At 42.8% G+C, this 27,426-nt stretch overlaps 1 protein-coding gene across 1 annotated transcript in view; it reads left to right on the top strand.

Annotated features, from left to right (window-relative positions):
* Nucleotides 1–5,591: 5,591 nt before the first annotated feature.
* RBFOX1 (RNA binding fox-1 homolog 1) overlaps nt 5,592–27,426 on the top strand; it is a 250,667-nt gene continuing 228,832 nt past the window's right edge. The window contains exon 1 of the mRNA XM_032230214.1: nt 5,592–5,828. Coding sequence (XP_032086105.1) covers nt 5,619–5,828 — 210 coding nt within the window. The 5' untranslated portion in view covers nt 5,592–5,618. The remainder of the gene's footprint in view (nt 5,829–27,426) is intronic.

Consider the following 27,426-nt stretch of genomic DNA (forward strand, 5'->3'; position numbering starts at 1 on the left):
GAACCGGTAGTGGTTTGGCAGCCTGGGTCATTGGAACCATTTCTCCAGGTGGTGCCATAGGTGTCATCATCTTGTTGTTTGCTTCTACATATGCAGAGAGCAATTTTTATTGCACTGCACATGTGCATGCAGCGCACATCAAGCATGCACGGGCAGCGTGGCCACAAGCAAATTGGCAGTAGTGATTGCCGGAACCCACCCCTGCAACTGGCTCATATTTATGACATTTCCTGTGTCCTGGGGTCACGTGATCCCATTTTGCGAGCTTCTGGCAAGCAAAGTCAATGGGGAATCCAGATTCACTTAACAACCGGGTTACTAACTTCACAACCGCAGTGAAGTTTAGCTCAACAACTGTCACAAGGGGAAAGTTGTGAAATATGTGCAAAACTCAACAACTGCCACACTTAGCAACAGAAAGTTTGGGCTCACTTCTCAGTTACAACCACACCAAAATCTGATCTGATTTACCAGCATCTCGACATCTCAGCCGAAATTGTAGGCTCAATTACCGTCGTAGAGTGAGGGCTGCCTGCCTTCCTTTACTCTCTGTGATGTTCATTCTAGCCTAGGCTTGCTTTCATATACAGATTAGTCCTTGACTTACAACTCTTCATTTAGTGACCGTTCAAAGTTACAATGGCATTGAAAAATGTGACTTATGACCATTTCCCACACTTACGACCATTGCAGCATCTCCATGATCATGCGATCAAAATGCAGATGCATGGAGACTGATTCACATTTATGATGGTTGCAGTTTCTCAGGGTTCCGTGGTCCCGTTTTGTGACCTTCTGACAAGCAAAGTCAACAGGGGATCCCAATTCACTTAACCACTTAAATTATTGACTTATCAGCTGCAGGGATTCAATTAGCCGCCGTGGCAAGAAAGGTGGTAAAATGGGACAAAAGCCACTTTACAAATGTGTCACTTAAGGACATAACTTTTAGAGTCAAACGTAGTCGTAGGTTGAGGACTGTATGTGCACAGCCTTGATAAAATGTGAAATATTTTGCATGTTTGACCCCTTTCCCCTCATTTGTACAGGTCCAGGAACTAAATTCCCATACCATGCCCATAACTAGCTAATGTGCTTTTCTTGCAGGAGGATAGATTATAATACTATCTTTGAAGGGGAACAAGTTTGGTGTCACCCATTAGGAATCCTCTCAATACTCTCTGCTCTTAATTAAATATTAGGTGTCATTAGCACAAAGAGAGAATGCGAGGAATATTCATTTGATGCAAAGGGTGTCATTGTAAATGAGAAACAGTGGGGGTCTCTGTAACTCAAGGTAGCCTTAAACTCTTTAGTACAAAGTGCACCTAGTTGTTAATTCCCTACTTTTCCCCCCCTCTGAACTGTTTTACCTAAAAATGATGACTTTCATTCTTTATATAATGCCTTGGTAAGGCCACACGTGGAATACGGCATGTAAGGAAGGCAGGAAGGAAACATTGTGGTGGTGTTTCTAGCCTGATCTTTACAGAAACTTTCCTGCTTACAGAAACTGCCTCCCACAGTTAACCCTTATGACATTGTAACAGCTAAGGCGAAGCGCCCATTGATATGAGTGCCGTTGAGTTGGTCACGCCCACATGATCACATGACCACCAAGCCCACACCTACCCAGCTGGTCATTAGGGCAGAGAACTGGTTGTTAAATTATTTGAATCCCACCAATGCTTTATAACTATAAAAATCAAACGCAAACACACATCCTTCGCATTCTATACAATTGAATTGAAAACCCGATATTGTATGAGTATTGCTCTCTACAGTAGAATTCAGTGTAGTTACTGCCCTGTTTTTCAGCCTATTTGTCCTTGTTTTTATTGTCCTGTACCGGCTGCCAGATGGTAAAAGTTTAAAATAAGTTCAAAAAGTCCACTTATCAATTACTGCTTGATTGAATACAATAAGTCCAATCTCTGAAGCCAATGCATCTTACAAAAAAAAAAAAAAAAACAACCCTCCAGATGGAATTGTTCCCCAGTTAAATGAGGTATGTCCATTCCCCACTCTCCTTCAAACCTCCCTTTGTCAACTCTTTATTTCCAGATTGTCTTGGTCCAGTTTCCCAGAGACAGTTATCGATCTTTGATGCAGCTGGAAAATTGTCAGTTGCAACCAGTGGGGTCAGATTTTGTCTACTTCAGTGTTTTTCAACAATGGCCGCTTTAAGATGAGTGGACTTCCAACTCCCAGAATTCAGTTCCACCCATCTTAAAGTGGCCAAGGTTGAGATAAACTGGTCTACTTGATTGCAACAAGTATTCATTCCCATTTTGTTTAAGTTTAGCAAGGTTTCCCACTCTCCCCTTCCTTAGGAAAATAAAGGAGATTAACTTGGATAGGGGGCAGTGAAATTTTTTTTTGCAAGAATGTCATGGTCATTCTCATGAAACACTGCCACAGAGAAGGTTTGCAGCTTCAAAAAAGTGCTATCTGATTGAGCATCGTTGTTGGGGGGAAATACTTTGATACAGATTAATAGATTAACAGAGTTGGAAGGGACCTTGTAGGTCTTCTAGTCCAACTCATCCCCCAAGCAGGAGACCCTACACCATTTTTGACTAATGGCAGCCCAATCTCTTCTTGAAAGCTTCCAGGAATGACGCTCCCACAACTTCTGAAGGCAACTTCTGTTCCATGGGTTGATTGTCCTCACTGTTAGAAAATTCATCCTTATTTCCAGGTTGAATCTCTCCTTGATCACTTTCCATCCATTATTCCTTGTCTGGTCTTCAGGTGCTTTGGAAAATAGCTTGACCCCCACCCCTCTTTGTCAGCCCTCAAATATTGGAAGACTGCTATCATGTCTCCCCTGATCCTTCTCTTCACTAGACCAGCCATGCCCAGTTCCTACAACTGTTCATCATATGTTTTGGCCTCCATTCAACTAATCTTCTTGGTTGCTCTTCTCTGCACTTTTTCTAGCGTCTCAACATCTTTTTATAGTGTGGTGACCAAAATTGGATGCAGTGTTCTAAGTGTTGCTCTTACTAAGGCTTTATAGAGTGGTGTTAGTACCTCACTTGATCTTCATTGCATCCCTCTGTTAATGCAATTTAGGATTGCAGTGGCAATGTAGGCTTGCATTGATATTAATTAATATTACAGGATTTACATCGTATAATAATAATATCTATAGTTTTAAGTGTCTGGCATCAACCTTCAAACAATACATAATGTAGCCAGGGCCTGTGTGGCTAAATATAGCATTGGTTTTGTTGTAATTTCTTTGTTTGATTGTTTTGAGCCACCGAGAGTCATTGAAAGTTGGGCAGCATACAAGCTTCATAAATTATTCTCGTTGGTCGCCCAGTCAGCCAAGCAATCCAATTGGATTTGGCATTTTTGTTCGCTTATGGAATCCTTCCCAAAAACCCAAGGTAGGCAGATGTTGTGGTTTAATCGTATTAAATTATTTTTTATCACTATTAGAAAGCATTTTGTAAACAAAATGGTTGACCCTGTTTGATTATAGTTTGATTGATATGGCTTGCTGCATCAAGTTTAGGGGTGACTTGCTTTTTTGATTAAAACCCAAACTGCTCGTATTTTAAATGAACACTGTTATTTTTAAAATGCCTTGCAGTTAAAATTACTGGTTTATATTTGGAAAAAGTCTAGTGGCCCCTTTGCCATTAGCACGTTAACAGCTCCCTTTGTCAGATGGCATAGAGAGGTTAAACACTCCAGCAGCATGCTGTCTGGGGAGTTGTGATAGTTGCAGTCTACACATCCCCAAGCTGGCAAGGTTAGACTGTGTTGGGTTTGAATTTCTGCACAAGGCTGTATCCTTTCCAACATAATGGTCACCTGACATTCTCTTTTCCTATCTCAACCTGTTTTTTTCTTCCCCTGGAGAGCTTATGTGAGACTCGGAAGTGTTCTTTATAAATAAAGAAGACACTCATGCTGGGGTTTTCCTTTATAACATCTGTCCAGATAGATGAGATGGATGGGTAGAGCTAGAGCTATAGATGATAGAGTTAGAGATAGGGAACTATCTATATCCATCCATCCATCCATCCAGCTATCATCTGTCAATCAATATGTTCATCCATCCATCCATCCATCCATCCATCCATCCATCCATCCATCCATCCATCCATGCATCCATCCATATCCTATCTGTCTGTCTGTCTGTCATCTATTTATTCAGCTTACTATCATTTGTCCATCCATCCATCCATCCATCCATCCATCCATCCATCCTATTGGTCAGTCTGTCTGCCTGTCTGTCTGTCTGTCTGTCTGTCTGTCTGTCTGTCTGTCTGTCTATCTATCTATCTATCTATCTATCTATCTATCTATCTATCTATCTATCTATCTATCTATCTATCTATCTATCTATCTATCTATCTATCTATCTATCTATCTATCTATCTATCTATCTATCTATCTATCTATCTATCATCATTATTCAGCTTTCTATCATTTGTCAATCAATCCATCCATCCTATTGGTCAGTCTGTCTGTTTGCCTATCTATCATCTATCTGTCTGTCTGTCTGTCTGTCTGTCTGTCTGTCTGTCATCTATCTATCTATCTATCTATCTATCTATCTATCTATCTATCTATCTATCTATCATCTTTCTATCATCTGTTAATCCATCCATCCTATCTATTGATCTATTGATCAATCTATCATCTGTTTGCCCATTATTCTGTCCATCCATCCATCCATCCATCCATCCATCCATCCATCCATCTATCTATCTGAAATAAAAACTTCCATTTTATTAGAAAACTTCATGAATCCAATGGACAATATTGTTTTCATATTTCCATATAAAATATGGACCATTTCGTGACCATTTGAAAATAAATTCAGATTCATTTGTTTTGGGTGATGCCTTGATGGAAACTTTAGTCGATTTGTACCTGAGCATAATTTGGGAGATTAGCTTGCATTTTGCATACAACTTGTTGAAAGTATAAAACACATTAAACATGATGTCATGGAGTGGAGGCCTTGAATTCCTATATTATTATCTAATTGATAGTGATAAATAATAGTATTACAGGATGTCTTGTTGCTTTGTAAGTAAGTAAGTGCAGGGCCCGTGTGGAGGCTCAGGTAGGGGGGAAAGCCTCCAGAGCCTGGGGAAGGCCAAAACTCTCCCCCCCTGCCATCATGCAGGAGGCCAACTAGGCCACACCCACCATGGACAGGCCCACCCAGCAACCAGGCAGAGAACCCATTGCTGAAATTTTTGAAGCCCACCTCTGCCTCTATCATAGAGACGAACATAATTTTGCTGATAAGGACAGTGTAAATTGTTGGAAATTATTGGAATGACATTATTTTATTGCTGGATTGAGTTGAGGAAGAGAATCCAAAGATGCTTAACCTAAAAGTTGTGTGGTTCCCCAGGAAACCTCATTTGTGTGTAAAACCAGTGGCAGCTCAGCTCCTTCCTGCAGATGGGTGACTAATGGACCCTTCTACTGAGGTCCCAGCAGGAACACCACTGGTCAGATATAGGATGAAGCGCCTTCAAAGATACATTTAATATTTGCAAAGCTAAATCCCGCTCAATGTTCTCTCCTGCTGTTTCATGTTTCCACAGGGTAATCAGGAAGCCACTGCACCCCCTGAAACGATGGCCCAGCCTTACGCCTCCGCCCAGTTTGCTCCTCCTCAAAACGGCATCCCAGGAGACTACACCGGCCCCCATCCTCACCCGACCCCTGACTACTCCGGGCAAACCACGGTTACAGAGCACACGTTAAATCTGTACCCACCTGCGCAGACGCACTCCGAGCCAAACACAAGTGACACAAATGCACAAACTGTCTCAGGCACAGCCACCGTAAGTAGGTTTTTTCATTTTATTTTTCCAACCTTCTCCTTTAAAACATGCTGTTCGTTTTCCAAAGCCTTGGCAGGCAAGAATCCTGTGCCTGGTGTTCATTTGGGAATCTAATGGAATGGCCTTCATAGCGGAAAGAAATATTTGGACTCTGAGATTTGATCCAGGGTAAATTTCAGCCGCTCTCCATATCCTTCCTGGGTGTGATCTTTAACAGCATAGATTTTAGCAGAAACGATTTTGATAAGATTGATGTTTTACTGAAGACCTGGTTGTCTTCTGCATTATTGCATGAACTTTGCCTAAACCGGTGTTTTAAATCATTTAACTATATTTTCAGAAATAGATGCATTGATGGACCGAATCCTAGTTTGTGTAGCTGCAAATGTGCACTTGGGAGTAGTTAATAAAAAAACAACAACAACAACAACACTTCAAGGTGTTGGGCACAATCCTGTCATATATGTCAAAAGGATAAGGCTGTGGTTGTGTCACCAAAGCACTACAGTAGAACCTCTGGTCATGAATGCTTCTCACTACGACCAAATCGGGTTCCAACCAAAAAATTCACAATGATTATTTTTTTCATGGCTGATTTCCCCTTCCACCCCACCCCACCCTTTTTTTTGTACAGTAGTGGCCAAAATTGTGGAAAAGTGTATTTTTGAGATTTGATGGCTAATAACACCATTTTTTTTGGGGGGGGGGGGAGTTTCAAAATAATCATATTCCACTGCTGGAATGGCCTGGGAATAGCCCAAACCTTAACCCAATTGAAAATCTATGGAGCTGACTAAAGAAACTTGTTAGTCAGAAGTGACCCAGCAATAAAACCCAGTTAATAGAAGCAATCATTCAATCTTGGTTTCACATTATAACAGCTGCAGAACTAAAAGACTTGGTTCACTCCATGGGAAGATGTTGTAAGGCCGTAATTCATGCTAAAGGTTGCCCAACAAAGTATTAACTGACGTGATAATTTTGGTATATCTTGTTTTTCTATGTGTTTCACTTTTCTTCTTTATACTGTAACTGCCATTCTAATAGCAAATCCTTCAAAAAAGATAGTGCATTACATTCTTTATTAAATGTCATTGATACATATTTTTATGGTACTATTTAAAAAAAGTGGTGTTATTAGCTAGTTTTGGAAAATACTTTTCCCAAAACGTTTCCACAATTTTGGCTACTACTGTAAGTGCCAAATTTCCAAAATTAGGTTCAGGTCACAACCAAATCAGTTTGCAACCAAAGGTATGGAACATATAAATTTTGATAATAAAATAAAATAAATAATAAAATATTATGATTGGAATCAGAGGTTCTACTGTAATTGTTTTCTATGATTGTGAAGCATTCTGGATTGAACAGGACGATGCTTTAGAGCTTCTGTAGAGGCATATTTCATCAAAATCTTAATATCTTTTATGATTATGGGTTTCCTTTCTAAATCTGTGTCAAGTTTACTTCAGAGTTATGCTGTATTTTTCATATTGCTCTCTAAAGTGTGGTTGGATAGTGTCCTTCTCATCTGTGGGAAGCATGTAGGCATATTTACTACCATAGTTAGAGGTTTGTATGCCTATCTACTTGTAGTCTGGTTGTTTGGAGGCCTAAGGCAGACCTCCTGGGCTTATTTAAGTAGCAAACTGGCCACTAGGTGACTGTTTGGGGTTATGATGGACACTAAACAAGATACTTACAACCCAGATGTTTTGGCATCTCCCTGGTCATGTGATCACATTTTGGGCATCCTGTAAAAAAGTAAGGTTCTACATTTAGGCAAGAAAAACAAAATGCACAGATACAGTATAGGTGGTACCTTGCTCAATAGTAGTAACTGTGAGAGGGATCTTGGAGTCCTAGTGGACAACCATTTAAATAGGGGCCAGCCGTGTGCAGGAGCTGCCCAAAAAGCTAACACAGTTCTAGGCTGCATCAACAGAGGGATAGAATCAAGATCACATGAAGGGTTAATGCCACTTTATAAGGTCTTGGGAAGGCCACATTTGGAATACAGCATTCAGTTTTGGTCACCACGATGTAAAAAAGATGTGGAGACTCTAGAAAGAGTGCAGAGAAGAGCAACAAAGATGATGAGGGGACTGGAGACTAAAACATATGAAGAACGGTTGCAGGAACTGGATATGTCTAGTTTAATGAAAAGAAGGACTAGGGGAGACATGATAGCAGTGTTCCAATATCTCAGGAACTGCCACAAAGAAGAGGGAGTCAAACTATTATCCAAGGCACCTGAGGGCATCACAAGAAACAATGGATGGAAACTAATCAAGGAGAGAAGCCACTTAGAACTGAGGAGAAATTTCCTGGCAGTTAGAACAATGAACTAGTGGAACAGCTTGCCTCCAGAGGTTGTGAATTCCCCAACACTGGAAGTCTTTAAGAAGATGTTGGAGAGCCATTTGTCTGGAATGGTATAGGGTTTACTGCCTAGGCAGGGGGTTGGACTAGAAGACCTCCAAGGTCCCTTCCAATTCTGCTGTTGTATTGTATTGTATTGTACTGGATTGTAACCAAACCACATTTACAGCTGTTTACAATGTTCCACAGTTATGTGACCAAGATTTAGGATGTTTTTTTAACATCCTAAATCTGGTGTTTACTTCTGCTTTCTACACAAAAAAAGTCCATTGGAAACACTTAACAATTGTGACATTTGCTTCATGATCACCATAAAAATGTCATAAAATTGTGTCAGTCACATGATGACCTGCTTAATGACTCATACAATTTATGATTGTAATTTTGGGCTCAATAGCAATAGCACTTAGTCATATAGTGCTTCACGGTTTTTCTAAGTGGTTTACAGAGTCAGCCTCTTGTCCCCAACAGTCTGGGTCCTCACCTCGGAAGGCTGGAAGGCTGAGTCCAAAGTGCTCCTGGGGGGTTGAAGAGGGCAAAAATGGACCATTTTTTGTTCGTTTTTGCCCCTCCCCAGTCCCCAGGAACATTCTACAAGCCTCCCAAAGCCTATGCATGCCCTGTTTTTAGCAAAAAAAAAAAAGAGAGTCCGCTTTCTGCTCGTTTTTGCACCCCCCCAGCCCCCAGGAGCAATTTGCAAGCCTCTCAAACTCTCTGCATGCCACGTTTTTCTCAAAAAAACAGGGCATGCAGAGGGTTTTGGAGGCCTGCAGAGTGCAAAACCTTTTTTTAAAAAATTAGCTCTTCAAAATCTTGGTGTGTCTTATAGTCCGCTGCGTCTTATAGTCTGAAAAATATGGTGTTTTTTTTCCTTTTTACAGTTAGATATTTGCCTTGTCCTGTAGAGCTCAAGACAGTAAATTTTCCTTGCATCCCATCTTATAACCACCAGAATTATGCAGTAGATTGGGGGAAGAGATTGTGATGGCTTAAATTTGGATCCACCAAATCCCTCACCAAGGCTTCTTAGGAGCTGAAGAAGTTTCTGCGGCACCCAAATTTAAGATGAATATGAATGCACACATACATGGGCTTACGTACAAACACATATATGCAATATATGATGAAAGTTCACTTATTTAGGTTTGAAGTTTGAAATATCTATGGCATTTAGACTCTTACTAACAGTTTTCTCTCCTGTTGTCGTATGTATTGGTTTCTTTCTTCATCATAATCCTCTTGGGTCAGAGAATTTAGATTTCCATGGGGATGGGAATTCTGCTGAAAATTATGGAGGTCTTCTGGAGTTCTAAAGCATTATGCAATATTGAACCCAGTGAAACAACGAACCAACTTGCTATTAAGTAGCTTCTTAAATTTCTATGTTCCTAATTCCATTTTCCTTTTCTTTTCATGTGCAAAATAATTAGGGTGGCTTAGAAAACAAAGCTCAATAAAAAAAAGCCATTACATTTTATAATGTAACAAACCATAAACCTGAGTGAAGCAATAGATTACCGTGAAGGCAGCAAAATGAGTGTAAGACAGGATGGAATTATGATAAAATCCACCTAAAACAAAACAAACTTGCAGGAGCTGCTGTAAAAGTACAGTCTCATAATTCAATTAAAAGTAAATGAAATCTCATTTGAGTTTGACCCCCCGATAATTTCATAGAGACATCTGGGGTTTAACATAACAACAAGGATAGGATAGGATAGGATAGGATAGGATAGGATAGGATAGGATAGGATAGGAATATAGAATAGGATAGGATAGGATAGGATAGAATAGAATAGAACAGAACATAGAGAATAGGGAACAGAGAATAGAGAATAGAATACAGAGTAGAGTAGAGTAGAGTAGAGTAGAGTAGAGTAGAATAGAATAGAATAGAATAGAATAGAATAGAGAACAGAGAATAGAATACAGAGTAGAGTAGAGAAGAGTGGAATACAAAATACGGAATACAGAATAGAATAGAATAGAATAGAATAGAATAGAATAGAAAATAGCTGGAAGGGACTTGGAATATCGATATCATTTTAGCTATATCATTTATAATTATTATTTATAAGCTATATCATTTCAGGTAAGGGACTGTCCGTATCTTCTTAAAAACTTCCAGTGATGGAGCTCCCACAATTTCTGCAGGCAAGCTGTTCACCTGATTAATTGTTCTCACTGCTAGGAAGTTTCTCTTTAATTCCAGGTTGCTTGTCTCGTTGATTAGTTGATTAGTTTTCAACCATTGTTTCTTGTCCTGCCTTCAGATGCTTTGGAGAATAATTTGACCCCTTCTTCTTTGTAGCAGCCTCTCAAATACTGGAATACTACTATCATGTCATCCCTAATTCTTCTTTTCTTTAGATCCTGCAGCCGTTCTTCATATGTTTCAGTCTCCAGACCTTTGATCAATTTAGTTGCTCTTCTCTGAACTTTTTCCAAAGTCTCAACATCTTTTTTTGTAGTATGGTGACCAAAATTGGTTGCAGTATTCTAGAAGTACAGAAGTAGCTTACTATTGCCATCTTCTGAGTTTGATTTATGAGTTTTCTTTAGATGGATTTGTATCCCCTTTAGCTGTCCTCATCCCTGTTACGGGCTATTCTTAGCTTCAAACTCCACTTTTGACCTTCTCAACTGAATAGACACTTCTGGGAGGGCATATTCCTTCCAGCATCACCCTCATTGTCCCTGAAGTTACCAAGCCTTTCACCAAGCCATCATGGTAATTCCCTGTGAGAGCTTATGTGTCACGATATCATTATCTTAATCATTGTCAAATCCCAACAGTTGGGAGATACACACAAGAAATAGGCTCGAAACCCTTGTGGGGTGATCATAGTTGGCTTCTTCAATGGGTCACATCAAATTCCCTGGTGTGGAAAGAAACAGTGAGGTCAGTTCTGTCCTCAGCTGACTTGCGGAGTAGACTAGAGATTTTTTTTTTTTTTTTAAATCAACTCTGGTGAAAATTGTTGTCTTTTGGAAAATGTAACTGCCACTGTTGAGTTGTCTTGCCAAATATATTTCCTGCAAAGACCAAAAAAATAATAATCTGTTGTGCAGCTACTCACTCGAAGTTTGAGCTATAATTATAAAATAGGAAGGTTGCATTTAGTTCTCCACCTCAGCAACATTAAGATGTATGGAACTTCAGCTCCCAGAATTCTTCAGGCTGCATGGTTGACTTATGGATTTAGACTATGAAGCAGGGGTGAAATCCAGCAGGTTCTGTCAGGTTCTGGAGAACCGGTAATGGAAATTTTGAGTAGTTCAGAAAACCAGCAAATGCCACTTCTGGCTGGTCCCAGAGTGGGGTGGGAATGGAGATTTTGCAGTATCCTTCCCCTGCCACTCCCACCAAGCCATGTGTCAGCGTTCCAAATATCATCCAGAATTAAATCAGAGTTCAAGGCATAGTTTTCATCAAAGTTCCAATTTAAGAGAGGCATGTTGGTACATCTGTGGAAAACCTGAATCTGAAAGCTTCCTGGGTTTTCCACCCAGTTGAAAGTTCAAGACCTTGCCACCACACCCACAAGTTCATCTCATGGTCCAATCTTCTACTGCCATGCTGGCAATTCCACCCATCCACTTCCGGTCAGGTGGAGAGGTGCCAAGACAAAGGATGACCTTGAGCTTCTAGAAAGGAATGTTTTATTTTGACAACAACATTCTATTACTTACTATTCTCCCTCCCAATTCCCCACTAATGAAACAGCATAGTAAAGAAAGAGTGAGAGTGTGTGGCAGGCCAAAGATCCTAAAAGGAATATGACTGCAGGCCTGACCCCATGCCCACCAAGCCATGCCCACGGAACCAGTAGTAAAAAAAAAAATGAATTTCACTATTGCCATGAAGTCCAGTCTCTGTTTACTGTAGGAATCCAAAATAGGTCATATTCTTCAGACAGCTGACTAATAGTAGAGGCTCTATGGAGATCAGAATTTGTGTTCTCTGATCTTGGTTGTTTTCCTGCAGGCTTTTCCTGAGCAGCATTGGTGATGCCATTAGTGTGAAGGAGACCAACTGAAAGTTTCATAGTGCACTGAAACTTTATTCTTTCCTGTATTCATTTATTGATTAGACTTGCAGGCTGCCCATCTTGTCTAGAGAGGTGTCCCTGGACAGCTTGCAAACTGTTAAAAACCAGTAAAATATCAAAACAATAAATAATAACAATAATGGACATCTGGCTGACTGTGTGACATGCCATAATTATTTAGAATTAAAAGATGAGGAGGAAGGGAGCAGTTATGTTGTTACTGAGCCTGGCCATAAAAGGTCTGCAGGAAAAGAAGTCTAACACTAACTCACACCTTAACCCTAACCCTAACCTCACCCTAACAAAACCCCTAACTGGGGGGGGATTCAGCCAGTTCGGACTGGTTTGAGCGAACCAGATATCAATTTTAATCTGTTTCGCTGAACCGTAGTTATAAGGACTGGCTGACCCCACCCTCCCCTTCCTTCCTAATAGCACTTAGATTTATATACTGCTTCCCGCTGCTTCACAGTCCTCTCTAAGTGGTTTACAGAGTCAGCTTCTTTCCCCCAACAATCTGGGTCCTCATTTTACCCACCTCAGAAGGACAGAAGGCTGAGTCAACCTTGAGCCTGGTGAGATTCGAACTGCCAGATTGCAGGCAGCTGGCAGTCAGCAGAAATAGCCTGCAGTACTGCGGTCTAACCACTACACCAGCGCGTGTCAGCTCCTCTCCATTAATTAATTAGGAAAGAAAGACCACAAGACTCCATGTGTGGAAATCAAGTGTACTTTTACTAATTAAGAATGATTAAAGGCAAAGCGTAGCAAAGTCTGATTATTTAGGCGTGAAAGCGATTGATATATAGAATAGCCCATTCCCCACCCCTTGGCATCATAGTCCCAGTCCAATCATAATTCTTTCAAGTGTTCAGGTGTGAGATAACTTCAAAAGGCATCACGAAGATGGAATGTCGGTGCCGTTAGTCCTGGTGGGAAACACCCACGCATGCGTAGTCCGATCAGTCTGTGAACTCCAGAACCTTCCTCCAGCACAATGAGTAACCCCTCCCAAATATCATGCCCTCCCTCCCCGTTTCATGGCAGCTGAAGCGACAGCAAAGCAGAAGCTGACATCCGGCTGTCCCCCAGAAAAAGGCGATCAGGCCTGGAAAATGAGAAAGCACAAACAAACAGACGAACAACAAAACATAGAAGAGAGATTGGGGGGGGGAGAGAAAATTAAGGCTTGTCAAGATAAGCAGCATAAAACTTCTGAAGTAGTCGGGGGGCACGAACATGGGACTTGTCAACCCATTCCGTATGCGAGGGAGGAAAATGTTTCCAAGCCACCAAGTATTGAATGCGATTACGCCGCCTGCGGGAGTCCAGTATTTCACGAACTTCAAAGTGCCGTTCACCATCAATCAACAAGAGAGCAGGTAGAGGATCATCAGGTGGACGTAAAGTTGAAACACGAACAGGCTTAATGAGGTTAACGTGGAACATGGGATGAACACGGTTGTGATGCTTAGGAAGCTGCAAACGAACGGAAACAGGATTGATGATCTTGATAATGGGGAAAGGACCAACATACTTAGGTCCCAACTTTTTGGATTTTTGTGTGGTCTGAAGGAACTTTGTGGACAAGTAGACCAGGTCACCCTCCTTGTACTGATAAGGCCGCGTACGCTTCTTATCAGCTTGTTTCTTATGAGCGCGATGTGCAGCATCCAAAGTAGCAAGAGTTAAAGGCCAAACATGGCTCAGACGCTCACTCCAGTCAGCGACGGAAGAAACTTGCGGAGGGTCACGAGGCAACTCAGGAATAGGAACAAAATCCTGACCAAAAACAACCCGGAAAGGGGTAAAACCAGTGCTGGTATGAACAGAATTGTTGTAGGCCACCTCAGCGTGCGGTAGCAAGTCAACCCAATCATCCTGCTGATAATTGAGGAAACAACGTAAATATTGTTCCAAAACAGAATTGGTCCTTTCACAGGCCCCATTAGTCTGAGGATGGTGGGCGGAGCTAAGGCCCTGGGCGGAGCCAATGCGCTTAAGAAATTCCTTCCAGAAAGTTGAGGTGAATTGGACACCTCTATCAGAAATAATGCGATCAGGCACTCCATGCAAACGGTAAACGTGGGAAATGAAGAGTTTAGCGAGAGCCTTAGCAGAAGGAATTTTGTGGCAAGGTATAAAATGAACTTGTTTCAAAAATAAGTCCGTAACGACCCAAATGACGGTGTGCCCTTGGCTCTCGGGAAGCTCGACAATGAAGTCCATCGAAATTTCCTTCCAAGGGGCAACAGGCCGTGCCACAGATTGGAGCAGTCCTTGTGGTTTTCCAGGTGGCCTTTTAGCGGCAGCACAAACCGGACAACTAGCAACATACAGTTCAATGTCCTTTTTCAAAGAGGGCCACCAGAATTGCCTCTTGACTAGATGTAAAGTTTTGACGAAACCAAAATGACCCGCCAACTTGGAATTGTGAGCTCGTTGGAGGACGACGAGACGAAGAGAGGCGGGGACATAAAGCTTGGCTCCGATCCACGGTAAATCGTCCCTCATCGTGCACTCATCTAGATGCTTCTGGAACCAGTCATCCTGGGGAAGAGCGCGTTTGAGGTCAGAGAGAAAATCTTGAGGCACCTCCACTTTGGAGCGTGCTTGTTGGCGAGTGACCACCGGAGCCGCCAGGCTGGAAGTGGGAACAACAGGCTGAACAATGCTCAATTTAGAGCAGTTGTATTGAGGGAGTCTGGACAAAGCGTCCGCCATGAAATTTTTCCCTCCAGGGATGTACTTGAGTGTGAAATTGAAACAGTTGAAATGTTGGGCCCACCGCATCTGTTTAGGGGATAGACGGCGCGGGGTCCTCAAAGCCTCCAAATTCTTGTGGTCAGTCCACACCTCAAAAGGGTGCTTAGCGCCTTCCAGAAAATGGTGCCACGTGGTTAGGGCCCATCGCACTGCAAACGCCTCCTTCTCCCAAACGGCCCAACGTCTCTCAGTGTCCGTGAGCTTGCGGGAGGTGTAAGCGCAAGGTTGTAAGTTACCTTGGTCGTTGGCTTGCAGCAAGACGGCCCCAACGGCGACGTCACTGGCATCGGCTTGGACTACGAAAGGCTTGTCCATGTCGGGATGCTTCAGGACTGGTTCCTCAGCAAAAAGGCGTTTCAGCTTTTCGAAAGCAGCTTGGCATTCCATGGTCCAATCCAGTGGCTTGCTAGGCTTAGGTTTAGGTCCACCTTTGGACTTCAGCAAATTTGTGATAGGAAGCGCAATCTTGGCAAAAGAAGGAATGAACTGACAGTAGAAGTTAGCAAAACCCAAAAACTTTTGCAACTGTCTGCGAGTTCGGGGCACTTCAGTGACCGCCTTCACTTTCCCAGGGTCCATCTCAATGCCGGCGGGAGAGATGCGATACCCTAGGTAGTCAATCTTAGCCTGGTGAAATTCACACTTGAACAATTTGGCATAAAGTTCAGTGGCCCTGAGTTTTTTCAAGACAGTGCGCACTAGAGCGACGTGTTCGTCATATGTGTGAGTATAGATAAGGATATCGTCTAAATATACGATAACGCCTTTGTAAAGGTGGTCATGCAAGATCTCATTAATTAATTGCATGAAAACTGCAGGCGCCCCCTGTAGGCCAAAAGGCATCACCCGGAACTGGAAGCAACCAAGAGGGCAGTTGAATGCAGTTTTCCATTCATCTCCTTCCTTTATACGGACCCTATAGTATGCTTCCCTGAGGTCCAGTTTAGTGAAAATGCGGCCTTTTCCCAATTGGGCCAACATGTCCTTCATCAATGGCAGCGGGTAGAGATTTTGGGCTGAGATTCCATTAAGATTTTTAAAATTAACACACAGTCTCAGGGAGCCATCTTTCTTTTCACGGAACAACACAGGAGCAGCGACTTTAGGGCGTGCAGGCTCAATGAACCCCCGTTCCAAATTTTTATCAATGAATTTTCTCATCTCTTCCATCTCCCTAGGCGACATGGAGTATATTTGGGGCTTTGGGAGCTTCACCCCGGGTAAAATGTCGATTGAGCAATCAGTAGGCCTGTGGGGCGGAAGTTTTATCTGAAGACTTCTCACTAAAAACTCCTCTCAGGTCCCAATACACTTTCGGAATTTTTTCCTCTCCTTCAATCCTCTCCTGCCCCCTGGCGGCCAAATCAGAACTGCAGCTAACAGGCTCTGAAGAAACGCCCTCCCCTTCCAGAGGCGTTTTCGTGCGAATGCGTAACCAATCTTCCCTCCAATTTATGCAAGGGTTCCATTTTCGAAGCCAAGGGAGGCCCAAAATGAGTGGCCTGTCCATCCCAGGAGCCACAATAAAAGAGATTAGTTCAGTGTGGGAGCCCATTTTCATCTCTAGGGGTTCAGTAAAGAAATGGGCAGGTCCCCCCCCCCTGCTATGGACCCATCTATCTGGCAAAAAACAATAGGGGTTTTCAAAGTCCTCAATTTGAGGCCCAGTTTCTCCACCATAGCAGGATTGATCATTGAGCGGGAAAAGCCTGAGTCAAGGAGGGCAGGAAGGCTTTCTGACCCCCCCTTCGGGCAGAACTCTCAACTCTATCGGGATTAGCATGGGGCCCTTGTTTGAACTCACCCAGCGAGGCGAGGCGTCGTCATCGGAGTCATCAGAGGAGCTGGTGGAGACCTCAGCTTCTCCCTCCAGGGCCTGGCTGAATTGCGGGAGGGTGGTGGAATCCACAGCGAACGCGGCTTCCTTTTTCTTCTTGTCTGGGGCCTTGCTGGATCTCCCCTCTCGCTTGGCAGGGGCCGGGGCGGTTGTTGGTAGCTTAGCGCGGCATTCTGGCGCACGATGGCCTCCCTTCCCACAACGAAAGCAGGTAAACGGTTTGGCTTTTCCAGAGGGGCCTCCCCTCCCTTCGCTTCTCACTTCGAAAGGGGTTTTGCGGTGTGGGGGGGAAGATCTCGCTGCTTTCTCTCTTTGCTTCTCCCTCTCCTCCTTTGCACATCGGAGTCTAATTAAATCCAGTTCAATGTCAGCTGCATTTTCAAACCAAATTGTGAGGCGGTTGGGAAGGTGGCAATTAACACATTGTTGATAAATATCTTCATCCAAGCCCAAAGCAAATTTATCCAAAAGGGCTTCCTCACTCCATCCTCTCATATAATTACAAAGGTGTTGGAACTCCTGAATGTACTGGGTCACCAGCCTGTCCCCCTGCGTGAGGGTCATAAATTTCAGTTTGCCCCGTTTCTCAGTCAGGGGGTCATCAAAACATTTCTTGAACGCTTCCATAAACGCATTAAAATTCCTCAGGAGGGGGGAATTGGTCCGGTGTAACCCTCCCCACCAATCAGCAGCCTCGTCTTCTAAAGCAAGCAAAATCATGCGCACTCTCATGGCATCTGATTCAAAATCGGGCCCATAAATTTCCATGTAGTTATAAACTTGCATGATGAAAAACCCCAGCTTCTTAGGATTTCCATCATACTTTACAGTTAAGGGGGGGACTTTAGCCATTCTGCATCTTCTGGGGGGTGGGGCCCCTGGTCTGGCAGCACCCCTGGCTGGGGGGGGTGAAGTTGACCATGGGTTTTCTTGCTCCCACCCCCTCTCGGCCTCTTCGCCCTCCCCGAATCTTTGCCCAGAGTACCTCTGTTCCAAGTAATCAGGTTGACCTCTTTCCTGGGGTCTTCGTTCGGCCCCGGCTTCAAATGGCCTTTCTTGATGTTTTTTTCTGGTAACGGTCGCATCCCAGTTCGCACTATCTTCTCTTTGTCCCACCGACAAGGACCAACGGGGAGGGGGGCGCTCGCAGGGCTCGTTATTTCCAGCTGAGCCAACTCCTCGGGTAATAATAAATCAGTGGGTTCTTTTCCCATTTCTCCATCGCTGGCTTGTGAAGACATTTTCTCGGTTTCATCTTCTTGTAGTTTTCACCCCCCACGGAAGGTTGTATTCTCCTGGTAGGGTGTTGATGAGACTTCGCTATCTGTCAGCTCCTCTCCATTAATTAATTAGGAAAGAAAGACCACGAGACTCCGTGTGTGGAAATCAAGTGTACTTTTACTAATTAAGAATGATTAAAGGCAAAGCGTAGCAAAGTCTGATTATTTAGGCGCGAAAGCGATTGATATATAGAATAGCCCATTCCCCACCCCTTGGCATCATAGTCCCAGTCCAATCATAATTCTTTCAAGTGTCAGGTGTGAGATAACTTCAAAAGGTATCACGAAGATGGAATGTCGGTGCCGTTAGTCCTGGTGGGAAACACCCACGCATGTGTAGTCCGATCAGTCGGTGAACTCCAGAACCTTCCTCCAGCACAATGAGTAACCCCTCCCAAATACCATGCCCTCCCTCCCCGTTTCATGGCAGCTGAAGCGACAGCAAAGCAGAAGCTGACAGCGCGGCTCATCACGGTTACAGAAGGGCTGTCACAGAATGTTGCAATTCTTTTCTAGCTTTCAGGATTTGTGATTTAAAAATATTAGTCCATGTCCTGCACCCTGGAACAAGAAAACTCTTGATTTCCTTCTATGTGACATCCGTTCAGCTGAGGGAAGAAAACAATCATCTCTTTTCTCAAGGCTAAACCAGCCCATTTCCCTCTAAACTCTCCTTAAAGACTCTCATTCATTATTTTCCCTGGGGTCCAACCAGTTTGTTGTGTTAGGGGCTCTAAAACTCATGACTTCAAGAAGTTTGACCTTGACGGGCGAGCTTTGAAATGAGGATATGAGAAAAAACATTTATTCAGCTTTCTAGTTGGAGGAACCCAAACATTTACATGGTGATTTAAAATCTGGATCCCGCCCTTAATATCAAAATGAATTCAAATTTACTGAAGAGCTTCCATACTTTGGGGCATGTCTCTTCTACGCTTTGCTTTATTTTATTTTATTTTTTTTAAGGAAGAAAATCTGGAGTGTCTCTGAAAAGAAAATATATGCTGCATCTTCTCAAAGCATCTTTTTCTAGCAACCTACTGGGATTTTGATTTCGACTTTCATCATCACTTTTTTTTTTTAAGATAAAACAAGACTGGCTGTATTAAGAATTAGAGTAGATCAGGGGTGAAATCAACTGACCTTTGTTACCAGTTCACAAATGTGAGCACACATGCTCGTGCTATACTTGCATGCACCTCCTCTGCACATGCGCAGGACCTTCTGTGCATGTGCAGAGTGTAAAAATGGGATGCAATGACATCCAGGCAGTTGAGCGGATCACAGAGGTGGCAATCAGAAGGTTCTGACCGGTTCTGGAGAACCAGTAGTGAAAATTTTGAGTAGTTCGGAGAACCTGTAAATACCAGTTCTGTCTGGCCCCACCCCCCATCTATTCTCTGCCTCTTGAGCCCCAGCTGATCAGAAGGGAATGCGGATTTTGCAGTATCCTTCCCCTTGAGTGCAGAGGGAATGGGGAATTTACAGTATCCTTCCCCTGGAGTGGGGAGGGAATGGAGATTTTAAAGTATCCTTCCCCAGGAGTGGGGACAGAGTAAAGATTTTGCAGTATCCTTCCTCCGCCATGCCCACCAAGCCGCAGCCAAAGAACCAATAGTAATTTTTTTTGAATCCCACCACTGGCAGAGCCTCCCACTGCCACCATTTCCATTTTGCGCAAACCAGATAGAACCGGCTGAATTGCACCACTGGAATATATTAAGAAATTAGGAATAGGGGGGATATTATTATACATTTTTGCATAATACATTTAAAGTGAAAGGTAGAGGTTTAGATGCGATTTAGAAAAAGGGTTTTAGCAGGTATGCTCAAGAACAATGTTATTACTATTAGAAGGGTGTAGCACATATATAATAACTGGATAATGAAGGATGATGTGCTGACATAAATATGTATAACAACGTTAGAACCACATATGTTTGATGAATGTAGTAATTTTCATTTGTATCTATATTATCAAAATGAATGACAGTCAAATGTCAAACCGTCCTTGTAATAATGTTGATGTATAGTTAAAAATAAAAATAAAAACTTTATGAAAAGAGAGAGAGAGAGAGAGATTGAGAGATTGAGAGAGAGAGAGAGAGACCCTACAGTGGTAAATATTTTCCACCTTCTTTCTTTCTTTTTTTAAAAGAATTTTTCTCTCCGTTGGGAGAAAATACTGAAAATTGCCACCTTGATTTCTCCACCTGAAAAGAGTTGCACAGAACTGGGGTGGCATTTTTTTATTTTTATTTTATTTGGGGGGGGGGGTGTTGAAGCTTTAGTTTAGCTACAGTATTAGCTTTGGATCGTAGCGATAAGTTGACTGACGTGCTATTTGTCCCAGGAAGAGAGAGGATTAAGCAGTGACATGATATCTATCTTCAAATATTGGAAGGGCTGTCAGAGAGATAATGGAGCTATTTGGTTTTCTGTTGGTTCTAGAAACTAGAATCTGAATCAATTGGTTCAAATTACAAGAAAGGAGATTGTAAAATTGGTTTCAAATATTGGTACTCCAAATGCCTGAAAGGGGGACCCCTCCACCTCTAAAAAAAGTTTTGAATCTGAGGGTACTTTATAACTTCTTGATCCATTCCTTCTGGAAACGTGCAAGCTTCTGTTATTCATGCGAAATGCCACAATTATTGTGCAAGAAATGATCAGCTTGCAACCGTTTGTTCAGCAACTGTTGAAATTTACAGTGGCCCTAAAGAAAGACAAACAAACTGGTCCTCGCACTTATGGCCCTCAGGGCATTCCCAGAGGCATCTGATCAAAATTCAGCTGCTTAACGACTGACATATATTTATGACGGTAGCAGCCTCCTACAGTCATGTGATCATCAGTTCTGATCTTCCCATCCAGTTTGGGGGAAGTTGGATTCACTAAGAACTGCATGATTCATTGAACAATTTAGAGATTCAGTTAATCATCATCATCATCATCATCATCATCATCATCATCATCATCATCATTTAACGGCCCTGTAATAATTCTGACCGGCTGGGGTCTGTTTGCTTTCTCCTTTTTTTCTCTTCATCTCTTCTTCCTTTCCTTTCCTTTCTCCTTTTTCCCCTTTCCCTTTCCCTTCTCCTTTCCTTCCCTTTCCTTTCTTCTTCCACTCCCTTCCTCCTTTCTTTCCTCTTTCCTTTCCTTTCCTTCCCTTTCTTCTTTCCTTTCCTTCTCTTCATCTCTTCTTCCATCCCTTTCCCCTTTCCCTTTCCTTCCCTTTCCTTCCCTTTCCTTCCCTTTCCTTCCCTTTCCTTCACTTCCCTTCACTTCCCTTCCTTTTCCTCCTTTCCCTTCCTTTTCTTTTCTTCCCTTCCATTCCCTTCCCTTTCCTTCCCTTTCTGCCCTTCTCTTTCTTCTTCCCTTCCTCCTTTCTTTCCCCTTTCCTTTCCTTCCTTTCCTTTCCTTCCCTTCCCTTTCTTTCCTTTTCCTCCTTTCCCTTCCTTTTCTTTTCTTCCCTTCCTTTCCCTTCCCTTTTTCCTTCCCTTCCCTTTCCTTTACTTCCATTTCTTCCCTTCCCTTTCTTCTTTCCTTCCTCCTTTCTTTCCCCTTTCCTTTCCTTTCCTTTTCCTTCTTTCCCTTCCTTTTGTTTTCTTCCCTTCCTTTCCCTTCCCTTCCTCCTTTCTTTCCTCTTTCCTTTCCTTCCTTTCCTTTCCTTCCTTTCCCTTCCCTTCTGTTTCCTTCCCTTCCCTTTCTTTTCGTTTCTTCCCCTCCTTTCCCTTCCCTTCCCTTTCTTCTTCCCTTTCTCCTTTCTTTCCCCTTTCCTTTCCTTTCCTTCCTTTCCTTTTCTTCCCTTCCTTTCCTTTTCCTCCTTTCCCTTCCTTTTCTTTTCTTCCCTTCCTTTCCCTTCCCTTTTTCCTTCCCTTCCCTTTCCTTTTCTTCCATTTCTCCCTTTCCCTTTCTTCTTCCCTTCCTCCTTTCTTTCCCCTTTCTTTTCCTTCCTTTCCTTTTCCTTCGTTCCCTTCCTTTTCTTTTTTCCTTCCTCCTTTCTTTCCCCTTTCCTTTCCTTCCTTTCCTTCCCTTTCCTTCTGTTTCCTTCTGTTTCCTTCCCATCCCTTCCTTTTCTTTTCTTCCCCTCCTTTCCCTTCCCTTTCTTCTTCCCTTCCTCCTTTCTTTCCTCTTTCCTTCCCTTCCCTCCTGTCCCCTCCCTTTCTCTTTCCCTTTCGCTCTTTTTCCTTTCCTTTTTCCTTTTTTCCCCCTTTTTTCTTCTTTCCCTTCCCTTACTCTAGAAAACCTGAAAATGCCACCCAAAGTATCATTTGGGTATCTTAAGAAATTTTGTTGAGGATGGTGAAGTGGTCAATGTAAATGAGCCTCTGATCCAAATACTTCAGGCTAATAAAGTAGACATTAATCTCCTTGATTATTTTTGAAAGTGCAAAGGCTGATTATGTATGATGCATCATGAGATATTTGGCCTCTAGCTATAAATAGATTAATTTCTAGAAAGCAATTAAGTCCCTTCATTTTTTAAAAAAACTTTAGCTTGATGGACAAGTGTTTCCCTACACAAAGGAACTGTTTCATGCTCTCCTCCTCCCCCACCACTCCGTTCTCTGCCTCTTTATTGCTCAGACAGCTCCTCCTGTTACGTTTTTTGTAGGCAACATGCCTTGTGATAGCCAGTGTTGGAAGGAACATGTGTCCGGTTCAGTTCCAGACTGGGAGAAAGATGCTGGAAACAACACCTGATGTCGAGGCTCTAGAAAGAGTGCAGAGCAGAGCAACAAAGACGATTAGGGGACTTTCCCCTTGTGACAGTTGTTGAGCTAAACTTCACTGCGGTTGTGAAGTTAGTAACCCAGTTGTTAAGTGAATCTGGATTCCCCATTGACTTTGCTTGCCAGAAGCTCGCAAAATGGGATCACGTGACCCCAGGACACAGGAAATGTCATAAATATGAGCCAGTTGCAGGGGTGGGTTCCGGCAGTCACTACTGCCAATTTGCTTGTGGCCACGCTGCCCGTGCATGCTTGATGCGTGCTGCATGTACATGCACAGTGCAATAAAAATTGCTCTCTGCATGTGTAGAAACAAACAACAAGATGATGACACCTATGGCACCACTTGGAGAAATGGTTCCAATGACCCAGGCTGCCAAACCACTACCGGTTCAGCTGAACCAATCTGAACTGGTAGGAACCCACCACTGGCCAGTTGCCAAGAGTCCTATGTGATCGTAGGGATGCTGCAACAGTCATAAATCGCTTTTATCTGTGCCATTGTAACTTTGAACAGTCTCTAAGTGAATTGCTGTAAATTTAGGACTATCTTAGACTTAGAAGACTTAGAATATCTTCACTGTCCCTTTAAAAGTACTAATCAGCCCACATTACAAGGAAATTTTGTTGCATGCAGTCTCCAAGGTATAAAAAAAATGTTGAGATTCTAGAGGATTAGGGGACTAGAGGCTAAAACATATGAAGAATGGTTGCAGGAAGTGGATATGTCTAGTTTAATGAAAAAAAGGACTAGGGGAGACATGATAGCAGTGTTACGATATCTATTCTATTCTATTCTACTTCCTTCTACAGGTATAAATTACTCTTAAAAACCTCAGTTAATTTTTAATTAACTACTGCATGGGAGAGATTGGCTGAGGATTAAATTATGGTTTATTTCACCATAACCGTCTGATGTTCTGACCCAATTCCCCAAACATGACTAGTTGAAGCAATGATTCCTCTATTAGGAGCGCCAGCAGCCCTGGCAAAAAAATGAATGGCTTACAAGTCTGGCCAACCAGAAGATGAATAGTTGTTTGCCACATCTATTCATCTCTGCTCCCTGCCTTTTATCCCCAGAGCTAGGGTGAGACTTCACTAGCAGAAGTGGCTCTTCCGTCCCAAGGACTGGCCCATAGATGTCCACTGCTCTCCTCTCCTTTTCCTTTTGCACATCTCCGTGTCAGGCACTGGACCCAGCTGTTCCTCCTCTTCCTCATCAGCCACCTCCGGACCTGGGAGCTGTTGACTCTCTTGGGCTGAGGGACGGCCCAAGCTCATTCACACTCTGTCTCTCTGTCACTGTCTCTGTCTCTCTGTCTTTCTCTCTCTGTCTCTCTGTCTGTCTCTGTCTGTCTCTCTCTGTCTCTCTGTCTCTCTCTCTCTCTCTCTCTCTCTCTCTCTCTCTCTCTCTCTCTCTCTCTCTCTCTCTCTCTCTCTCTGTCTCTCTCCCTCTCTCTCCCTCTCCCTCTCTCTCTCTCTGGCAGCTCCATTCCCACTTCTCCCTCTTAGCTGTCAGGTTGCCTTGATGCTGACCCTGACTCCCATGCCTTCTCCTCGTCCAATTCAGCTGCTGGAGGGCCGGTGACCAACAGGCCGCAACATCTGATGATCAGTTTGAAAAAGCATCTTTGGGACAACCATGACTTGGATGACAAGAATCTCCGTAGACATCTAGGGTGACAACTGTATTCTGATACTTGGGGAGCTGTCACAGAGAAGAGGGGGTTGACCTATTCCATAAAGAAACTCTGGAAAGAGTGCAGGAAACAGCAACAATGATGATCAAGGGGCTGGAGACTAGAATATATAAAGAACTGTTTCAGGAATTGGGTTTGTCTAGTGAAAAGAAAGACTAGGGAGGACATGATAGCAGTGTTCCAATATTTGACGGGCTGCTACAAAGACAAAGGGAACAACCTATTTTCTAAAGTGCCAGAACGCAGGGAAAGAAGAAATGGATGGAGACTAATCAAGGAGAGAAGCAACCTAGAACTAAGGAGAAATTCCCTGACAGTGAGAACAATTAATCAATGGAACAGCTTGCCTCCAGAAATTGTGAGTGCCCCAACTCTGGCGTTTTTAAAGAAGAGACTGGACACCATTTGTCCAGAATGGTATAGAGCTGTGATGGCGAACCTATGGCATGCGTGCCACAGGTGGCATGCAGATACATTTGTTAGGGCACTCGAGGCGTTGCCCTGTCAGCTCCAGTGCACAGATGGACACTGGCCAGCTGACTTCGGAGTTCTTTTAAGGCCATTTTTTCACCCTCCAGAGGATTCCCTGAAGCCTCTGGAGTGCAAAAAACCGGCCCTATAGGCAAACTGGAAGTTCAGGAATGGACTTCTCGTTTGGCCGTAGGACCGTTTTTCATGCTCCGGAGGCTTCTGGGAAGCCTTCGGGGGGGGAGGCTGTTTTCACCCTCCCCAGTCTCCTAGAAAGCCTCTGGGGTCACATGTGCATTCGCACACAAGTCACACACCTAGCATTATCAGTGTGGGCACGCCCGTGCATGACCCCCCCCTGCACTCCCCCTGCTTTTGGCATGGGATGGGAAAAAGGTTATCCATCACTGGTATAGAGTCTCCTGCTTGAGCAAGGGGTTGGACTAGGAGACCTCCAAGGTCCCTTCCAATCCTATTACTCTATGTTCTATGCCTACCCGTTTATTCTCCAACCCACACTGAAAAAGAAAAATCCAAATAGGGATTTCTGCATGGCTCTAATCATTTTATATCACTTGCACATTGGTCTCCACAATAGTATTAATTGAGCACTATGTTCCCCATTGATAATACAGCATGCAATGAATGTCTGTTTTTGCAGCAGATGAACAATTAGTTTAATTGTACAACTGCATACATAATTAAGCTGTTTTTGTTTATTTGTTAGCGACAGCTATTTTTTTCTCCTGACACTGTTAATAGCAAAATTCTCTCTTTGGAGTGTGCATCAGCAGAAATGGAGAGGATTCAGGTTGCACAGGAAAATTACAAATATGAAACAGCCCCTTGATTGACTAGTACAAAATTTGCTGCTCCAGGAAATTTGAAAGCCCCCATTTCTCTGCTGGATTACAATCTTGAGAAAAGTAACGCATTCCATAAATTCTATTTTCATTCCAAGGTTTACTATTTAATGGGTTGGCATTATCTATTCAGAGGATAGGAGGAACCTTTATGGTCACTGGCACACATAAAAATGAAATTCTGAGGTCTGCTTTCAAAAGAATATACATACAGTACATACATACATACATACATACATACATACATACATACATACACACACACACACACACACATACATATATACCCACCCACCCCCATACACATATACATACACATATACATTTATACACATATACACACACAAACACACACCCATGCATATACATAACTAACAGGATACCCGTGAAACGATCGGGCAATGCAGGAGAAATCTGATTCACTCCGGTTTAATCCGTTGGCTCAGTGGTGGTTGGTGATTGAAACACATAAGGGAATATCACTCCTGCTGCCTTGAATCTGGAATTAGTTCCATAGGTGGAAGGTGTAGACATTTTAGTGAGGTATCAACATTTAATACTTTAAGGAGCCCCAAACCACTCCTGAGTGAAGGAGTGGAACGTCTGCCACTTTGAATTGAGGTAACAGAATGTGAGGCAACTGGCAATTGGAACAGAGTTCTTTTCAGGTGGGGAGTGGGAGTAGAACTCCTTAGCATCAGAGGGTGTTAATTACTGTATAAGAAATACTAATGATCTGATTGTCATTTTGAAAACTCCTTTCTTAGTGAGCACCTACCTAGAAGCCAAGAAGAACATACCTGCCAAATTTCAAGATTGTAGGTTTTCTGGTTTTGGAGATTATGTGATGAGTGAATGGTATTTGGCATACACACACACACACACACACGCACATGCACACGTGCGCACACACACAGACAATATTATATGTGTGTGTGTGTGTGTGTGTGCGCACGCACACACACATACATACATACATACATACATACATACATACATACATACATTACACATACATGTAATGAGCCATGGTGGTGCAGTGGCTAGAATGCAATATCACTGCTCACTCCAGCAGTTTGATTACAAAGTGTGTGTGTGAGAGAGGGGGGGGGATTGAACTCCTGAAGTTATATATTAAAAATACACTTATGTGGAGTATTAATATAAATCTGTGCATGTTATGACTTCAGGGGTATTACCAATTTCCACTTCTTCTGTAGCAATTTTTTTGTGATGTAAAAGGGAAACCATTCCAACACTGGGTGAATTTATGAATGAATGAATGAATGAATGAATGAATGAATGAATGAATGAATGAATGAATCAAGAATTTTAAAACAGACTTTGGAGAATGAAAACACTAATACCTAGCTGAAACTGCCTGTGATCTCTGGATCTTGGCTTTACATTATAACAGTTTAATTAAAATTGATCCTCACCTAGGATTATTATCTGAAAGGTAATTCCATTTTTCATTACATATAGAAGGGATAACTTGGGAAGCCCTG

Source organism: Thamnophis elegans, chromosome 14 (assembly GCF_009769535.1).
Source record: "Thamnophis elegans isolate rThaEle1 chromosome 14, rThaEle1.pri, whole genome shotgun sequence".
Classification (NCBI taxonomy): Eukaryota; Metazoa; Chordata; class Lepidosauria; order Squamata; family Colubridae; genus Thamnophis; species Thamnophis elegans.